The 20032-nt window shown below is 37.4% G+C and overlaps 2 protein-coding genes across 9 annotated transcripts; one reads left to right on the forward strand and one right to left on the reverse strand.

Annotated features, from left to right (window-relative positions):
• The first annotated feature begins 1105 nt into the window (after window positions 1-1105).
• On the forward strand, window positions 1106-6156 carry icmt (isoprenylcysteine carboxyl methyltransferase). The gene is given in 5 exon segments (NM_001200880.1): window positions 1106-1338; window positions 1744-1832; window positions 1970-2139; window positions 4269-4486; window positions 5385-6156. Coding segments are annotated over 5 exon segments (879 nt in total). The 5' UTR covers window positions 1106-1119; the 3' UTR covers window positions 5568-6156.
• A 615-nt stretch (window positions 6157-6771) lies between these two features.
• Window positions 6772-19806, reverse strand: rnf207b (ring finger protein 207b). Of its 8 annotated transcripts, none has more exons than XM_047160587.2 (20): window positions 19685-19725; window positions 19454-19537; window positions 19048-19238; window positions 17473-17605; window positions 14624-14768; window positions 14427-14508; window positions 14266-14341; window positions 14049-14174; window positions 12979-13025; window positions 12238-12310; window positions 12091-12159; window positions 10950-11018; window positions 10757-10875; window positions 10223-10391; window positions 9946-10131; window positions 9797-9848; window positions 9601-9718; window positions 9419-9514; window positions 8085-8160; window positions 6772-7922 (listed from the first exon to the last, which is right to left on the reverse strand). In XM_047160587.2, the coding sequence occupies exons 3-20, from the start codon at window positions 19236-19238 to the stop codon at window positions 7917-7919; spliced, it is 1833 nt and encodes a 610-aa protein (XP_047016543.1). In that variant the 5' UTR covers window positions 19454-19537; window positions 19685-19725; the 3' UTR covers window positions 6772-7916. The 8 variants fall into 8 exon arrangements, 6 of the variants coding, with proteins under 6 accessions (XP_047016543.1, XP_053542086.1, XP_017342435.1 ...); XM_053686111.1 differs by having other exon boundaries at window positions 9419-9511; window positions 19685-19723; XR_008397965.1 differs by lacking the exon at window positions 8085-8160 and having other exon boundaries at window positions 9419-9511; window positions 9624-9718.
• Window positions 19807-20032: the final 226 nt, after the last annotated feature.

Raw genomic sequence — 20032 nt, forward strand, 5'->3', positions numbered from 1 at the left:
AACCAGGTTTCCTCCACCAGGAGGTTAAGACTTGGCCATAGTTAGCACACAGTAGATATAAAAAGTTTACACACCCCTTTTAAAATGGCAGGTTTTTGTGATGTAAAAAAATATGAAACCAAGATAAATCATGTCAGAACTTTTTCCACCCTCAATGTAAAATTACAATGAATAAAAGTGAAAAACAATCAAACATTTTAGGGAAAAATAAGAAAAATTAAACACTTCCAATAACCTGGCTGCATAAGTGGGCACACCATTAAACTAATACTTTGTTGAAGCACCTTTTGATTTTATTAAACCACTCAGTCTTTTTGGGTAAGAGTTTATCAGTTTGGCACATCTCAACTTGGTAATATTTTCCTCACTCTTTCTTGAAAAAACCTTCTAGATCCATCCAATTGTGAGGGTATCTCCTGTGCATGCTTCAGGTCCCATCACAGATTTTTTGTAGGATTCAGGTGGGTTCCCCCCCCCCATCCCCATCAAGCATACATACCTTTTGGAATTGTCAAATTATTACACATTTTTCACATGGTTTAAAGGGATTCAGTTGGTCCCCCCTATTTTTCCCTAAAATGTTTCTGATTGTTTTTCACATATTTTTTTACACGTTGTAATTTCACATTTAAAGTGGAAAAAGTTTGGACATAATATATCTTGGTTTAAATGTCTTTTTTTATTTTTATTTTTTTAGGTACATCACATAAATCTGCCATTTTAACAGGGGTGTCTAAACTTTTTATATCCACTGTACATCCAACACAGGAATATGTGTGGGACGCACATTAAGTGTTGGAGCTAGATATTCGTAGGAAAATATGGATATAAACAAGATACCAATAAGGTTAAAATACAATAAACAGCCTTGTTTACTACACTGGAGAACATCATGTAGGATTTACTCTCCACAGTATTTATTCATTTGCCTGTACATGAAGGACTATCTTATGTAAAAACCATCATATGTTTATTAGTAAAGTAGAATAAATAAAATATTATCTAGAATGAGGAGGCTATCCCTTCGTACCAGCTCTTTTCCGACAAATCCCGCCCTCTGAATTTATTGTGTGCGGAAGAGTCTCGCGAGATTTCGGGCGAGACCTCCCTGTTTTCAACATGGCAGGCAGTAAGTTGGTGCTGGAAGGGAGGATAAGTATTACAAGCTTTCTTTTAGGTCTCGGCGTGACAATAATACCCCTGTTTGTAAAGTTTGGCTCGCATGTTGACTGGATATTCGATTACCTCACCGGTGTAAACGGGAAAATAGCCATTGCGCTTTATATTACAGTTATCAACGGCTTCCTGCTAATCCTTTACAAGGGACCTCTGTACAAGGTAAGAGTCAGAGCTAAACAAGCTAAGTGTTGTGTTTACATTCAGTGTAATCGGATCAATATCATTACGTCGATGAAGCTGTTTTATTCCTTTGGAATTAGTTTATTTTCTAGAAAATAAAATCGCACAGCTAATGTTTCTTTAGGCTCAGCAGATTGACCTGAGCTGTCCTGCTGGTAGTGTGTTTAAATGGACATAATCCACTTTAATTGGATTGGTGAGCCATCGGATCATGAAGACGGATCATGTGCTGTTTAGTCTGTACTTTGTCTGTGCGCAGCTTTTATTCACATTAGAAAAAAAAAAAAATAAAAAAAAAATATATATATATATATATATATATATATATATATATATATATATATATATACATATACACATTCCCCCTTTGTTTTTCCTTACTAGGTCGCTGTGCGAGCTTGCTTTCTAGGATTTGTTTTTGGATGTGGCTTGATCATAAGTGTTGCAGACTCGACATGGACACACTTTGGCTGGTACATGACCTTTTAAAGTTTCTGCATCTCAGTATTAAATGAGGATTGAATCACACTTTTAAAACTAATTATGCAATGTGACTGATGTGAATGTCCCGAAGTCACAATGTCTAATCTGTAGTGTTGCCTTTCTGCAGGTACATGTGTTCACTGACATTCTTCCACTACTCTGAATACCTGGTCACAGCCATCATCAACCCTCGCAGTCTGTCTCTAGACTCCTTCCTGCTCAACCACAGTTTTGAATACACTGTAGCAGCATTCGCTTCCTGGATGGAGTTCATTGTGGAAAAACTGCTTGTTCCAGGTCTGTTCTTGTAGTAGTAGTCATCTGAAAGATTTGCTATAGTGCTTTTATAACGGACAGATACCAGAGGTCGTATTCACATCTCAGACAGGGGACAAAATGAAAGCAAAGATCAACTTAGTGTCTTAGTAAGGATACACTACAAGAAAACTTCTTTTAAAAAAAAGATGCCACCATACAATGATCAGCCGTAACATTAAAACATTTGACCGGTGACATGAATTTCATCGATTATCTTGTTACAATGGCATCTGTCAAGGGGTGGGATGTATTAGGCAGCAAATTAACAGTCAGTTCTTGAAGCTGACATGTTGGAAGCAGGAAAAATGGGCAAGCGTAAGGATCTGAGCGACTTTGACAAGGGCCAAATTGCGATGGCTAGACGACTGGGTCAGAGCATGTCCAAAATGGCAGGTCTTTTGGGGTGTTCCCGGTATACAGTGGTTAGTTCTGGGCAGTGTTCTGCTGGGAAACTTTGGGCATTCATGTGGATGTTACTGTGGCACGTACCACCCACCTAAACATTGTTGTAGACCAAGTACACACTTTCATGGCAACATAAAAGTAACCCCCGCCCGTAACTTACAAGACTTGAAGGATCTGCTGCTAAAGTCTTGGTACCAGATATCACAACACACCTTCAGAGGTCTTGTGGAGCCCATGTCATGATGGATCAGAACTGTTTTGGTGGCACAAGGGGGACCTACACATTATTAGGCAGGTGGTTTTAATGTTAAGGCTGATCGGTGTATAACAGAATTAATATGTGACATTAAGCATTTAATTTGACATTGTCTTAGTCTCAAGTGTAATGCAGTGATTGGAGTTATTTAGGGTTGCAGTCATTTCTGCTAAAGCCAGTACCAGATAAAGCTTTAAGGTACCAGGAAGCTTTAACAGCTCAGGATTTTACTTGAAAAATGTGGTTTTGCAGCATAGTTGAACTGAAAATATGTCGGTTGCCTGTGAGTAGGCATGCTCCAATCAGGATTTTTGCAGCTGATACTGATTACCGATTTCTTGTGATCATGATCGGCCAATACCAATCCTGATCGTTCAAGCGTTATATGAGTGATGTGTAAGCTTACTGTTGACTGTCACTTTTTTTTTCCCTCCCAAGATAAAGTAATACCCCAGATGTTGCCTTGGTTATATTATTTACAATAATGTTGTAGAGTGCTCTTTTAATTGATAATCAAATAAATAAGCACAACAAATATTAATTTTACAGTGAACATTTTAATAGGCCTTTAAAAATACACAGCAACTGGCAAATGTTTCATTGTGTCTTGAGACCTCATAATAATTCCACACTGGTGATGACATAACTGCAGCGCTAAAGTTTAACATCATCACATGTTTTACATCATCAAATTGTGATCAGTTCGTGAGATCAGCCAAATTTAGGGACTACCGATCAAGTCATTGAATGTGATTATCGGCCGATACCGATTGGCGACTGATTGATCGGAGAATCCCTACCTGTGAGTCATGTTCTGCCAGTAAATTTCCTTGCCACAACATCTGTTAGTTCGCTAAATATAAAGCTGTGTTTGCTCTAGTGTAAAATGTGCTAACGAAGAAATCTTTTTCCATCAATACTCTAGTTTCATTTCGGTTAAATTAAATACCATCATGCATTTCTAATCAAAATACAAAAAAATAAATCTGCCATGAGAAATCACAAACCTGTAATAATAAAAGTAATTAACTGTGTTAATTATCTTATAGCTTTCAGTTTAAGTTATGTACACATTTGCACGGCTGAGGATGATTTGCAAAGCAGTCTTTAATTAGCAAATTGTAATGCAAAGGGCCGAAGTGGAATTATATTCATTACTCAAGTATTCAGTAGTGCAATTATTCATGTAGAATTGGGTGTAGCTGCTGCTTAGCTGATTGAAAACTTGCAGCCACACCGGCACATTGTGGATATGATTAAATGCCTCTGCCCTAGAGTAACCTCTGTTTTTTTTGTGAACGTGTGAAGGAAATCCTGATAACAATTTGGATGATGTAAAGTTTGACACATTTTCAGCTTATCTGCTACTGTAACCATTTGACAAACTGTGTTTATTCTGTATGTTTTCCATATTGTGACTAATCCTCCGAAATGCATCCCTGGGCAGAGCTGAAGCAGCTGAACTGGATCTGTGTTGTGGGATTAATAATGGTGTTATGTGGAGACTGTCTGCGCAAGTCTGCCATGCTGACAGCAGGATCCAACTTCAACCACATAGTGCAGAATGAGAAGGCTCACAGCCACGTGCTGGTCACCAACGGCGTCTATTCATTCTTCAGACACCCCTCATATGTGGGCTGGTTCTATTGGAGCATCGGTACACAGGTATGAGGTGGCCAGATAAAGCTTAGAACATGGCTGTTGGGCCTAAATTTCCATTGAGTAAAACTTGAACATAGTGTAGTTATAACTAAAAATGTATGATTACTATGTGATTGTAGGGGTGGACGAATCATCAGTTTATCATCTAGCCCACTAGGCAAGTGGAAGCTCCAGTGTGATTCCCAGTCCCATGTTGTGGTTGCCCAGAAACCCAATCAATTTGGCTAAAACATTATCGCTAACATATTATGATAGTATGGCAGGTTAGTTAGCTAGATAATTGCAATAATACAAATTAAGGGAAAGGAACAAGTTAATGATTATTATCCTTTTGCAGCGAAGCAGCACATTGTGTTTGTGCAAAAAAACGTCAGCAAGTTGATGAATGTTTGCAGTGTTCTGTACTCACGTTGCACATAGGATATTAAAGTCTGGCTAGTGTCTTCATTTTTTCTCAATTATGGTTAACCATGAGGTGACTGTTTACCTCGCGGTATAGTTATTGAACACTGCACTGAGCTTTAAGACTGTTTGTCATCCATGCACATTCCTAAATCCATGTAGGGAAAAAAAAAATGTCCTTCAGTCAACCAGATCACATCTCAGCCAATGTGTTTAAACATTGCTACATAACAAATATCGCAAAAGTACTCCTTTACTGATGTTTTTTCTTCTTTTTCTGTTTATTAGACTGGGAAACTATGAATTAAAAGCTAATAGCCCAGATAGAAAAATCTGCTTGGCCCGGGCTACTGATTTATCCACCCTTATATTAATATATACTCACCGTCCACTTTAATAGGAACACCCGTAAACATGCTAATTTGTACAGTTGTCCAATAATTCAATCATGTGGTATTTTTAAATATTTGGTATCACAGCATTAATACTCTCTCTGTAGATATTGCTGTGCAACCCGTTATGCCTCTTGGCCTATACACTGGCTAGCTGGCGGTTCTTCAAGGAGCGTGTCGAGGAAGAGGAGATCTCTCTCATCCATTTCTTTGGAGAGGACTACATAGAGTATAAAAAGAAAGTGCCCTCTGGTTTGCCCTTTATCGCAGGCATCAGGGTAAACTCATAAGACTGGTACACATGGATACACACAGAAATGTCTAATGCACTCCTGGACACTTCCTGGACTGGCGCTGTGAGTGAACTGGTCACCTGGTGACCTTGTGGCTCACGTTAACGCCAAGAGAAATGAGGGGACACGGCATAGAGAGACTGACCTGTTGATCTGCTCTTAGAAACAACGGTTCACTCCGAGCAGAGTGGGAGCCTCTACCTCGACGCAATTTGGACCGAGAACACATGGCTATAAAGTCTCTCAGCGCTCTCCTGCGTTATCAACTTTCACTTTGTCTTTCTCTCATACATCATATAATACTTTTACATCCACATATTCATGTTGACCTGCTTTGCATCTCTAGTTCATGATCTAGACCTGTTTAACACATCTGTCCATTTCATGTGTCATTTCTTGTCAGTTCCTTATTAGTTTCTTATAAGTCTTTGTGTTTGTTTTTTTTTCTTCTTCTTTTTTTAAAGAAGGGTTTTATGGGTTAGAATGTAAAGGTAATGAAATTGCATTGAGGTTGTACAGTATATTAACTAGGAAAAGTATACTGCAACTCAGTATACATTCAACCTGAATTATACCAAATATACCAGATACTTATGAGATTTTATTTATTTTACAGGAAAGCTTGAGCATTCTCCTAGTAAATAAATTAGTATTTTACATATGGTATTTTTAATCTTTATTAGGTAAAAACTCAGATAAGATGAAATGCCAAAAAACAACTCTACAATAATGTAATGATAATTAGAATGTGGTTAAAAACACTGCTTGCTTTCCAGCACTAGTCACCTTTTCAAACGATGTTGTTAAGCCTGTCATAGTTGAAACCGGAGTGAATGTATATGTGGGGTTGTACGCTAACTACCAGGGGGTGAGCAAAAGCTGCAGTTTTTTCGTTTTGGTTAAGATGTAGACAATCGAAAAGTTTCCATGCACACTTTCTTATTTATTGCTCTATGTCACATCTTTTTCTTAGAATAGGAAGAAAGAAAATGAACTTTTTGACTTCTTTGCATGTAAACATTTACAGTGTATATATCTTAACTAAAACAGGCAAGTGGCAGCTTTACCAACAAAAAGAAGCATCGGGTAAAATCTGTAGGAAAGCAAACAAATAAGATATATATATATATATACACACACTCCAGTTTCTTAGAGAAGTGATTTGTGAATGGATTAATATTGAAGATTTTCTGAGCTAAGACCACATTATTCCTCTTCAGGGATGGCAGGTCTGAATTTGGTATTCGTTTGTCATGTGGCTGGACAAAAAGGAATTTTATTACATTTGAAATGTTTCTGTAGGAGTTTTACACATTATGATATTTCTAAACTTTGTTTTTGGTGATTGCTCCTAACACTGTTCAGGCAGTTTTGGGCACATGCAGATCTCAGTGCTGAATGCTGACAATCTCTAATAAACATTTTCCTAAACATCGTGCGCCAAGTTAATGGCAATAAACTTGGAGCTGCAGGCAAAATTCAACCATAAGTTGAGTGGGCAGAAGTGTCTGCTAGCTAATTGGATTCTGCATGAAGTGGCCAACTCTAACAGATGTATGTATGGGCACACTGGATACACAAAGTTTGTCACATGGATGAGTTTTTGATGTTCTATAACTTCTATGCATTGCATGTATTTTGGTCAGTTTCTATTTCTGTTCTCATTTTATCATTGTGTCAATATTTTCACCAATCCTTCCAGTCCATTTAACTAAATCCGATAATGCATTGTGTGGTTATGTACATTCAGTCATATCCAGGGCGATTTATATTCATCTTTACATCCTTCATTTTCAACATGAACTAGCTTCACTGGAAGACAGGAAGTAGCATTTGTTGCACTTTTCAATGAATGGCCGCTGTAACAGTTGCTATTAATTGTCAGACTCAAAGGTTTCATTCATGTACAGCCGGATGGCAAGTTGCAGTAAATTAAGTATTACAAAAATACAAATGTGAAGGAACTGTACAATTAATCCTGATTATGACACTGAGCATACAGAACTACTACAAACTTCTGAAATAAACACTTAATATAAAGACCGTGTAGAAATAATATATTTAATATATTATGTTCGACTTTGTTTTAAATAGTGCACTCTAAAGCAGATCACTTGCATTTTAAACATCAGCAATGCCTTATCTATTGTCTTGAATTCTCAAATACTACAATTAGTCAAGGAAGTTGTCGGTCTGCTTAATCAGCTGGCTTGTGGATTAACAGGGACATAGTGGTTTGTGTCAGTTGAGCATTTCTGCTTGTTCAGCCTGTACAGGTCCTTGCTTTTGAGGTTGGAGTCGTCGGATAGGTTCAGAGTTCAGTAGTCTTCATGGGTACATGTTAGTTCATTGCTGTTGAGATAAACCACATTAACAGCTACTCACTACATCACAATAATAACATAACAGATGTTTTATTATACTTTATCAGTATATTACCTGAGCATGACTGAAAATGAATACTTGTACTCATACACAATTAGATTTCCATGAAAACTATTTTTTTGTTCTTACATTGTCATCATGCAGACCCTTGGTTCTCAAAGTGGGGTCTGGGGACTCTAAGAGGTCTGTGAAGCATAGCCAGGGGCTGTGATTTAAAAAACATTTTTTTTTTTTTAGTTTTGTTACAGTGCTAAAAATTACAACTCACTATTATCAAAGTAATTATATTTAGTATTGAGTTTTTACAGTTATTAGCCTGTTAGGCTGGTCACTTGCATAAATATCCAATATATGAATATTATTGTACAGACTTAAATAATGAGCCTATTGTGTGAACAATTGGATTATGTTCATAAAAACAGTCTATACAAGGGGGCAGTCACTCCAGTATTTAGCGATCACAGGAATTAATGCAAAATCAAGCAAACTCCGCAATATTTGTTTGCAATCTTTCGAAATTACAGCAGATTTGGGCCAAGGTGCGTCATGTGACGTCATCACAATGCACATTCCGTCAAAACCCTCTTCGATTCATGTGCATTGAACATGATTACAGCTAAAAGATCTCATTTACTAACAAACATCACTGCGAAAGACATTGCAAAACATTTGAGTGTAACTGAAATTTCACCATTTCAAGTAGTTTTCCACAAAAAAACTCCGCAGCAAAAATCAAGCATTTTTGACTGCAACAATCCCCCCCAAAAAAACTCCACGCACTCCTGTATGGACTGCGAATGGGGTTCGTGGTATTTTTTTCTTTATAGTTATACGGGTCCCAGAATACAAAAGGCTTTTTATATTTAGAAAATTTAGGAAATAATAACCATTAAAAAAACAGAAAAAAGGCCTTACTCAAATATATTTTTGATTTGCCTCACCTGACATCAGTGCCTGATCTCACTAATGCTCTTATGCCTGAATGAGCATAAATCTCCATAGCCATGCTCCAAAATCTAGTGGAAAGCCTTCCCAGAAGAGTGGATGTTATTATAACAGCAAAAAGGGGACTAAATCTGGATGGTTGGGTGTCCACAAACTTTTGGCCACACGCTTGGAGAAAAGTGCTAATTGCCCTCTTGTGCATACATGCACTTACAGATGCCCATGATTATTGTTGCTCTGATTGACAAGAGAGACAATACCGCCATCCTTCACACCATAGAGCAGGGCCAATTGCAATGCTTTCTTGGATTCCTCATCACAGATGGCTTTGGCATCACACTCACATGTTCTATTAATAGGGCAAATGTTTTTCTGTAGGAAAGTATAACTTTTCTGTATTTTTTAAAACTTGCATAGACAGAAATCGTCTTGTCTTTATGTTACAGTTGTTACATCATATATTCCTCTTCCAAACAGACAATACAGAAAAAAGTTGATTAGCTGTGATGAGAGCTTGCCTGTGCTGGGTATCAGCTGCCATGCTGCTGTCCTCATAAATTTTCAGCATAGTCTCAGTGCGGTCATCTTTAAGCTCCTTTGGCTCCTTGAGCCTGCTTAAAATCATATCAGGGAAATTGCATGACAGATTATATGGACTGTATTGGATTTGAAACCTTGATGTGACAGAAAAAGCGCTGACCTGGGTTCTAAGCGTTCCTTCACCTTTGCTATGGATTGGATGTAAGGACCAATTTGCCGAGCAATAGTCGTCAGGTAAGAGTTCTCTTGCTTCAACTGAACTAAGTCATAAAGTTGTGCTAGGAACAAAAAAATTAGTCAGGCTATCAACCTTAGGCTACAAAATGTATTATAAGTAGCACTTTATATTGATTTACCTTCATAAATTTCTTGCTCATTTGCCACCCTTTGGTACGTCTCCTCCCAGATCTAAGAAGAAAATGTAATAGAACTTTCAGTTTTCATTATTTAAGTTGAAGCTAATCCACCTCAAGAACAAATATGCTAAGCATTTTATGAAAATTACTTCCTCAAACATGGCCCTCATTAGCTCGACAGATGCGTATTCTGATGAGATCTCGCCATCCATCTCCAGAGACCTATCCAGGATCTCGCTCATGGTGTCTGTCTTTATGAGGGAATGATGTTTAGTCAGGTCTCTGTGAATCTCCTGCACCTGGTCCTTAAGCTTCTGGATTTCTGTCTGCAAATTCTACTTAGAGGGATGAGGAAAATAAGGCAAAAGTACAAACAAAGATGCAGTTACAAGCTGTATCACTAGCCTATTAGCATCCTGTGTGCACCTTGTAGCTGTTCTCATAATTTTTGCAGTGCTCCATGAAGGGACTCTCTCCACCCTCAGCCAGGAGGACTTTAGTGCTGATGTAGCGGTGAGAAGTGGGCTTTCGGACCACTGAAGAATCTAGTGTCATGTGTCCGCCTGTTGGGGAGTGACAGGTCACAGATGGCAGCCTGCAGGGAGCAAAAAATCTGCTATGTGGAAATTCAGCGTTGACTCAACATTTTTCACTTTCTTTAGCAAGCTCAGGGGGTCTATGAAGCATAGCCAGGACATCTGTGATTTTTTTTTTTTGTTACAGTGGTGGAAATCACAACTCATCATTATCAAAGTTATTATATTTATTATTGAGTTTTGATTATTAGTTAACTTATTTGACTGGTCTCAATAACTCAAGAACAAGTCTATAAATAACGTCACATAGAACTAATGTGTCTTGTCAGTGGAAATTTCAGGAATAAACAGCTCAATGACTATAGGGGTCCTGAACTGCAAAAAGTTTGAGAACCTCTACTGTACACATTACAGAGACACTAACAGTCCACCGCTATTGCCCAGTCCTGAGATGCTGCCTGCCGTGGACACTGAGCGTCGTTGACCCAGAAGTAACAGGGGCTCCAGACAGCGGGCAAATTCAGAGCGATACTCCGTGTTTATCTGTGTAAAAAGACACTCCATGAGAAAGGTGATGACAGTAAAGAACACACGCTAAATGTGCAGCCTGTTTTTACCTTACTGCTCTGAGATGGTCTCAGTCTGTGAGGCAGCTTTACAATCTTCTTTAACCTCTCCATCAGTTGCTAAGTGAGGTGAGAAAACCACAATGAAAGATTTTTATACGAGACTCTCTACACCAAACACATTTTAATAAAGCCTTTTTTAATTTGAGGTGCCTGTTTCATTATTGATATTCATATGCTTATTCATTTAGACCTTGCAAATACACTACAAAAATAACATCTTAGAAAGTAAAACTATCTTGAATATAGTTATATTTATCTAGTTTTTTTCTATTATAAGATTACGCTAAACAAAACATAAGCTTATTCAACCTATTTCTAGACATCTACTAATTCAAGCTTGAAATAGTCTTGTTTTAGTGCCAGATAATTGCTAAAGTTATCTGCCATTAAAACATGAAAATGTAAAGCTTGAAATGGGTAAAAGCATAAAAAAACAGGCTGAAGAATTGTATATTCCATTTATAATAATCTCATAATAAGAAATATTATATCAGTTCATATAGGTCAATAGTCCAGATATTTTCACTTGCTGAGATTTTTTTTCAATGTACTTACAAATAGAATAAGAGATCATGACTAATATATTTTTTTCTTTTGCCTGGTTAGCAATTATACTAATTTCTGCTTCTGTGAAATTTAAATTTATTGATGAACAATTTTTGAAGCTTCCAATCAAATCCAAGACAATTTTTGTGTGGTATAACTATCATTTTTGTACAAGTACTGATTATCGGTCTCACCTGGCCTTCATAATAAATAGCATTCTTGTATGATGAAAGAAAATGAACCTGATGTCATGAAAAATAAGTATGAATTTAAATAAGTGAGTTGATGTGGTTGGATTTTTAAAAAAAAATAACATTTAATTTAGTAGGCATTTGAAAAAGTATAAACTTGAATGCTGCCACAAACCCAAACTGAATTGCATAAAATAGAATCAATTACTTTTAAATACTTGAGTACAGTAGCACATGTAAGTATGGACACATTTGACCTTTACACATTTGAACTCATATAACTTTTAGTTCCTACAACATAGTACATACACTTTGTGTACTTTTCCACTCCTGCCTATAACCATGTAGCTTTTTAAATGTGAGTTTCCTGAGGGGAAAAAAAGTCTACTTACATAACCCATGTCTAGAAACTCAAACTTATTTGCTGAACTAAGGAAAGCAGAGCATGTAACCAGATGGACCTGCAGAAGAAATGACTGTATCAGATAGACTGAATCAGATAGACAGACAGGCAGAGAGACAACAGGTAAAGCTCTGACCTGGAGAGTTGGCAGCAGTGCAGCCAGGTGTGACAGCTGCTCTTTAAAAGCTCGTTCCTTTTCCTCATGCTGGCTGCAAAATGATTCAATATTCATTCATAATGAAAAATTCTTAATTATGATGCATCCGGAGGTGATGATTAAATTTCTATAATAGCATGGCTCAGACAGTAGTTAATTCACTCGTTCTAATGCATTATCATTTCTACAGCAACAAGTCATTTACAAATGACTTGAATCGTTGATGGTCTAGATAAATAGATTTTTTAAAAGTGTGCAGTTGTTGATATGGGGACATTTATTTAGCATTTTGGAAAGACATTCCAATGTCAGAGTCATTTTGTAACTTCTCAGACTAGAGCAATCAAAAGGTTAACATGACAAGCACCATTTTTATGTCACTAACCTGAAGGAAGAGAAAGTAATTGCTGTGGTACAACAGAGGAATAAAATACTTTAAGACTATACTGAATTTCAAGGTGCCATGATACAGAAAATTAGGAATATAGAAACAAAGTACTATAATTATCTCTTGAACAGAAGCAGAGTGAGATGTCAGGCAGCAATATCACTGAGATATTTTTAGATTGTAATAAGATCCATAATATCTTGCTACTGCCTCAAATCTCTCTGTGGATTTGATTGGGCTTTATATAGCTGATGGAGATATGATGTGTTCCTCAGAACAAAAGAATATTACATTTGATTGTATTTTATAACATCGGGTTATAAGACACTAACCTTTGAGCTGCCTTGAGCAGTATCTTCTTTCTCTCTGCTAGTTTTTCCTGAAAGACACAAGTGCAGAATACCATTTATAAAATCTAAATTTTACAACACCAACTTGTAGCAAAAGTATGATTTTTTTCTTTACATTAAGGTACACTAAACTAACAATATTTACTGCATTAGCTGCATTACTGCATTAACATAAAAATGCATAAACATAAGCTTTAATAAACCAGAAGTAATTCAAACAAAAGTAAGTTAACACATGTATTAACTGATGTTTGTGTAAATTGTACTCAAATACACCTTCATTAACTAATGTTTATTTAAATGACATAAATTCACATAAATTAGATAAAGAATAAAGCAGAATTTAAGCTGCCTGTAGCATTTTTAGGGCCAAGCACCCAGTCTGTGAGCCACACATTCACTGATGTGCTACGGTTGTTGCATAAGCAATCACAGTAAAGCAGAGCCATAACTATAGACAAAGGGATTCAAAAAAGATTTGTAGTTTCACACATTTGCCAGTCCATTATGGGAGAATGGTTTTGAATATCAGAGTTCCTTTGATAACTTTTGTTTAGACAGATCTCAAGAAGATGTTCCTGAAGCTGCCTACCAATGTTTGTGTGAGTGTGCAAGTTTAAAGAGTGACAAGTGCTGTGCTCATGTTTTGTTTTGACTCCCTGTGCTTTTGTTTACAATGCCATGTGCTTGTGTATTGATCTGGTATTCTGCCCTTGTCCCTTCATTGGTCTGTTACCTAATCTGTGCACCTGTTCTAGGAAAATCCCTTGATTATTTGGTCGTCACAGTATGTACCTTCATGTTCCTTTTTGTCACAAAGTCTTGTTCTTTGTAAATGTGTTTTACCAAGCCTTGTTCTGTGATTAAGGCTTTCCTAGTTTTGACCTTGCTTATATTTTTGTTTTTGAATTATAGATTATTGTTGCTTCCTGCTTGTGATTTAACTCCGCTATAAATAAACAGCACGCAGAGTTTGAGCACTTGCATCTTGTCTTTAATCACTGCTCATTTGCTAACAATTTTTATTAATGTAAAATTGAACCATGTATTACCTGCATGCTGTTAAAAAGGGTACAAATTGCACTCTCCTCCTCATCCACATTCGCCCTGACTTCTCCAATCATAGCTTTCAGTAGGACAATGGCTTCTCTTGCTGATGTCTGGAGCTCCTTCACAGCCTTAAAGAAGATATGACAGGTTTTTGTACAGTATATGTCACCTTGCAATGTCTGAATCCTATGTATAGAGTAAAGATTTCAGGATCTTTACTAAAACGGCTTGGTCCAGTTTTTCACAGCCTTGCATATAGGCTGTCTCAATATCAATGCAGTGCGCTCTGCTCTCCCTGTAAAAAAAATAAATCACAGAACAGTTTGATTAAAAAAAAAAAAATTGATCGAACTCCTGTAAGTGAGAGAAGCTACACTCACACTGGCATGTCTCTGAAACAGTTGATGCAAAGCATAGACTTCTTCTCCGTAGAGAACATGATGTATAGTTCTTCATGGAGGGCTGTATACAAACAGAGCCTCAGGAGTAACACAATTGATAGTGATGTCAAAACAGACAATTTCACCAACGTTTTCCCCCATGATTTGTTAAACATTAAATCAGACACAATGCATACCACACTTTTTGTGGGCTTCCTTGGTGCGCTTGGCCAGGGAAACAATTTCATGGCGCGAGAACATCTTGGCCTTGTGGGTGGCTTCTCTGCAGTTTCCACACAGGGGCTGGTTGCAAGTGTTGCAATAATACATTGCATCCACATCCTGGAAATATATACAATACTTACGGTTGTAATCAAAATTATAAACCCCCATTGCAAATCAGGTTTATTGTCAAAATTTACAGACTTTCATCTGTTTGCAATTAGCAAATCAAACAAAAGGAATTGAAATAGTTCAACACAATGAATGCTTCAAGTGGTTTCCCCAAATTTAACTGAAAATCCAACTTAGAATGACTTCTACAGTTTCCAAATAATTCAACCTCTTCATGGCAAGCATCTTTAGTACTTAGTAGAGCACCCTTTTGCTGTTATGACTTGCTGCAAAAGAGATGCATAGCTTCTGGCAGCGTTCCTCAGGAATCTTAGCCCATTTCTCATGAGCTATGGCCTCCAGTTCAGTAATATTCTTGGGTTTGCGTTCTGCAACCGCCTTCTACAAATCCCTCCAGAGATTTTTGATGTGATGCCCTTGTAGAATCTTCCAGGACTTCTTCTGCAACCAAGCCTTGGTGGAATTTGAGGTATGCTTGGGATCATTGTCCTGTTGGAAGGTCCAATGATGCCCAAGCTTCAGCTTCCTCACAGACCACATGACTTTTTCTCCTAGGATTTCCTGATACTTCAGTGAATCCATCTTGTCTTCCACATGCTGCAGGTTTGAAATGCCAGAGGATGCAAAGCAGCCCCAGAGCATCACTGAGCCACCACCATGATTGACTGTTGACAGATTGTTGTTTCTTCATTCTTCTTCCTCCAGATATACTACTGATCCATTGTGCCAAAAGGTTCCACAGAACAGAATCCCAAAACTTCTGTGGCTTATTTATATGATTTTGAGCTGATTTTCTTGTGCTTTTGGGTCAGTAGTGGTTTATGTCTTGGAGCTCTGGCATGGAAACCTTCTGCCTTAAGTACACACCATACTGTGCTCACTGAAACCTCAGTGCCTGTTGCCACCAAGTCCTTCTGCAGGTCTTTTGCAGTCACTCGAGGGTTTTTCACAACCTGCCTTCTCAGAAATCTGGTTGCAGCCGTTGATAGCTTCTTCTTTCTGCCCCGTCCAGGTTTTTCGTGAATTTTCTGCCCCTAGCCAGTTCAGGTATTTCACGTGTTCCAGCGCAAGCACACCTGCTGCAAGTAATGAAGCCCTTGATTAGTTGCATCAAGTGTGCTTGAGACAACACCTGTTTTGCATATTTGTGCTGTTGTGAGGGATTCTGTTCAGGGGATTGAATGAATTTGAAACTGATTGAGAAATGATTATTAGTTGCATTTTCAGTTGAATTTGGGGAAACCACTTGAAGCATTGGTTGTGTTGCTATTTCACTTGCTTTAGTTTGATTTGTTCATTGCAAACAGCTGAAAGTCTGTATATTTTGACAATAAACCTGATTCACAATGGGAGTCTAATAATATTGTTTGCAACTGTAGCTCTGTGTTTCTTTGTTGAAAATAGGGAAAGAAATCCATGATGTTAAAAACATGGTGCTCCTGAGTTGCTGTTATGGTAATTCACACTATAATTCAAACTCATTAGCTAGTTAACTAAAACACAAAGTGGGGAGCACAAGTGAAATTGAAATATCAATACACAGATAAAGTTTAAAAAAAAAAAAAAGAGTAGAGTTGTTCTCTACACTGCTTTTTAGCTAGCTAGCTAACATGAGCAGGTCAGTTAGGTTGCTCTGTTGACCTTGTGTACATAGGTGTTAATCCAACATTTAGCTGTGTTGAATGGCCACAATTTAAATGCAACATTAACTAAAGGTAGGTGATACATGGACAGACCAGTGAGAGATTGGTATATTCCACACACAATAATATAAATTTAATGATATTTTCTCACTAGCTAAAAGACAAGCACTTCTTGCAGGGGAGAGGTTTTTAAGTACACAATGCTTGTTTTTTTTGTAATACTGAGAAAACAGCTGCATGTGATTACTCTTAGTTTCATTTACTTGGTCTACGTCCTAAACCATATAATACTGCATACTAAATACAGGGTGTCCCAAAAGTATCCATAAATAGGGGAAATTCACACTTTTTAGCAAAGTGTCTTCCAAACTTTTTCATAGTTAGTTTATATTTTTCCCCAGATAGCCTTTAAGAATGGCTTTGACAAAAGAAGAATTTATTCTCATGACTGGATCAGGAAGCTGTCGTAAGGTTGCGATGGACTTTAACGGGAAACATGGCAAGCACATCACACACGACACTGTTGCCAAACTCCTGAACAAATTCAAAAAGACTGAAAGTGTTGCTGACCAGCTGAGAAATACATGTCCACGAACATCCACTGATGAAGGCATAACCGACATGGTGCTGGCATGCATAGTCCCCCATGGTGTCCCCATGGGACACCCTTTAATATGTTAGTAAACCAGACTTTGGGGACACAGGCTTAAATTAGCATTAAATGTGTATTGACTTGCAAATAGTGGAACAATCCTAAAAGATGATCTGCACTGACAATCTAAATATATAATTATATAGTAGCCTATATTAGATTACATTATATATCTACCTGATTAACATTAAGGAAATGATTTTTCAGAAGTATCTTATTTTTTTAACCACTTCAAAGCCCTAAATCCCCAAATCTTACATTCAACAACCTAAAGTTTTGGAGGTTAGTTAACTGGAGATTATGAAGACTTTTTTACCCATGCAATTACAATCAGTTTAAAGCCATTGTATCAATATGAATCTTAATTCTTGTGCGTCAACAAAATATGGTATAAGACCTGTTTCTTGCACTCCCAGTCACAGTTGGCACACTGCACGGCTTCCTCACTGTCCGCAGAATTATCCACCAAGAACTTCAGCAGGCGGTCCTCTGGAGGGAGTGCATTCACCCCTTTCACAATAGACTGGTGGCTGAAAGGCACAGAGGAAAGGAAAGCACATCTCACATGCTGTTTCTGTTCCATTTTAGAAAGTTAGAAAGGTCTTTTTTTAAATTCTACATTGTTCATACATCTGCTATATACAGTATCTACCACGCCCTTTCTCTTGTCATCATAGTAACAAGGATAGAAATATCATTGTGCTGAATTCCTGGATAAAACAGTGTTTGTAAAAATACAAAAAACAGTCATTAGTGTAGGGCAGGATTTCCTTGATCTCTGAACAATTATTAAAGGTTTACATAGTTCTGAATATAAACCAGTGTTCTTCATATTTCTACTACTATTACCAATTTAATAGCAATGTATACAGGCTATGCAAGCACTTCTAAACTCATACTTACATAAACATGTTAATTTAACCATGATGGTTTTCCCTTTTTTGATGTATTTCCTTATATTTGATATCCATAAATATTCTGTAGAAGTTAGCTGTCGCATGACTTGCTTTTCCACACAAGGAGAAATGACAGGACAGAGAAAGTGTAGCTGTCTCTAATCATACACAGCACAAGATAAGGGTACATGCCCAGTGATTGTCTGACGCCGCAGTGGCCTTACTGAAGTATGCCGTGTGTATTTCTATCCAGACTAAAACAAGGGCAGGTTTTATACTGCAGCTGTTGATTGCTGCCTCTGGTATGCCCTGGCATTGGGGAACTGAATGAATGCATGTCATTCTGAGCTGCGAACATGATGCCAAGCTGTTCAAATGTAACACACTGCACATTACAATTGAATTGTACTAATTTATCATTCCTGCTATTTACAGCCCTAAACTAGAATCGTGTTATTACAACACAGACTATGTAAGGAATAAAACACTACTAGGTGTGTTGTTATAGGATAATAACCAATGACAGGAAATAGTATATTCCACTTATATCACAGCGGTTTGCCAAGAATTATATATGTTTTAATTGTTTATGATACAATGTATTTTCATTATTTTATGTTTAATGTAGTGTCCTTGAATAATTATAGTTCCTGCTATTACTTACATTTATAGTAACTAAAAAGAGTTGTCATTTTTTAAAAGACAAAAATCCAACTTGATCAAGAAAAGGCAAAGGCATCCATCCTGAAGACTTTCCTGTGTCAGTTACAGCTTTATCTTTGAATGTTTCAAAGCACTGACACTGGAGACCCCTTCCAAAAATGCTAATAATCACATCCTCACAGAAAACTTCACCATATGAACAATTACACACACACACACACACACACACACACACACACACACACACACATATAAATATATATATATATATATATATATATATATATATATATATATATATATATATATATATATATATATACATATATATATACATTCAGCAGTGCTGTGGTATTACGCAAAATAAGGATATTAGAGTTCTTTTGTTTGTAGTTGCATTAACATGCTCTTACCCACAGAAGGGGCAAGTGAGCCGGCTGTCCACAGCTCTACCGCGCAGGCAGCTGGCACAGAAAGTGTGGTAACAGTCCAATAGGCACGGATGCTCATACTGTTCCCGGCACAAGTGGCATACCAAGGGGTGACAGTTTGCACTGTCTGGGTCGAAAAGTTTATCCAAAGGAGAGAAGATTCCTCCAGACATCTGCAAAGACAGACAAGCTCTTCATCTCTTCACAGAACCTCAGGAAGGAACTGATGTTTCCTATACTAAAACAGTGCCTAGACTTATCAAATTAGAAATAAAAGATCACTGGTTCTTGAAACGTGAAGTCCAATAATGAGCTAAGACACACTCATGGAAAATATTCAAGGGTTCTTAGGATGGTTAACATTTCTAGCTATTGAAAGAGGTTCTACCTGGAATGTTTTCTGAAAGGACAACCCTTTCTAGCTTCTACATAGAAACTATAGTGTTCTCCCAGATGGACAAACCAAAGAACCCTGTAGAGTGATGAATGGAAGCTTTTATTCTAAGAGTATAAAAAGCAAAAAAATAAATAACATACAAAACATGGCAGGCAAAATGTCACATGAAAAGTGGCACATGTAACAATGAGAAATAAAACCAACACAGAGACATTCATTCACCTTGCTGTTGTCCTAGCTGCTGTCTGTGACTGGAATGAAAGACATGCAGAGGGTTTGTCAGTCTGCCTAGATAGAGTGCTGGCCTTGACGTCAGGAGAACCAGGGAATGTGGGGGTGGTTTGTTAATGCTCAAATATCCCACCCCAGATTCCAGATACCCTTGCTTATCAGTGACTGACAAAAATAGCATGTCTTTTATTATATTGGCTTTTTTCATCTGGGTCAGTGAATAATCCAGTGATAAAAGTATTCTAAAATAAGACCCTGCCAGATTGTAAATGTAAATATCTGATTTAAACACTTGTAAGTATTCTAAAGCTAGCTGATGGACTAAAGTAAACTCAAAAG

This window comes from Ictalurus punctatus, chromosome 15 (genome assembly GCF_001660625.3).
Source record: "Ictalurus punctatus breed USDA103 chromosome 15, Coco_2.0, whole genome shotgun sequence".
Lineage (NCBI taxonomy): Eukaryota > Metazoa > Chordata > Actinopteri > Siluriformes > Ictaluridae > Ictalurus > Ictalurus punctatus.

Excerpts from the sequence above, each read along its gene's own strand:
- rnf207b (XM_017486946.3), bottom strand. The coding sequence starts at position 19,238 with ATGTCTGGAGGAATCTTCTCTCCTTTGGATAAACTTTTCGACCCAGAC. Across the intron at positions 14,175-14,265 it reads AACTGGACCAAGCCGTTTTA|GCTGTGAAGGAGCTCCAGAC; the intron begins GTAAAGATCCTG and ends ATCTTCTTTAAG. Across the intron at positions 12,311-12,978 it reads CTGCTCAAGGCAGCTCAAAG|CCAGCATGAGGAAAAGGAAC; the intron begins GTTAGTGTCTTA and ends ATCATTTTGCAG.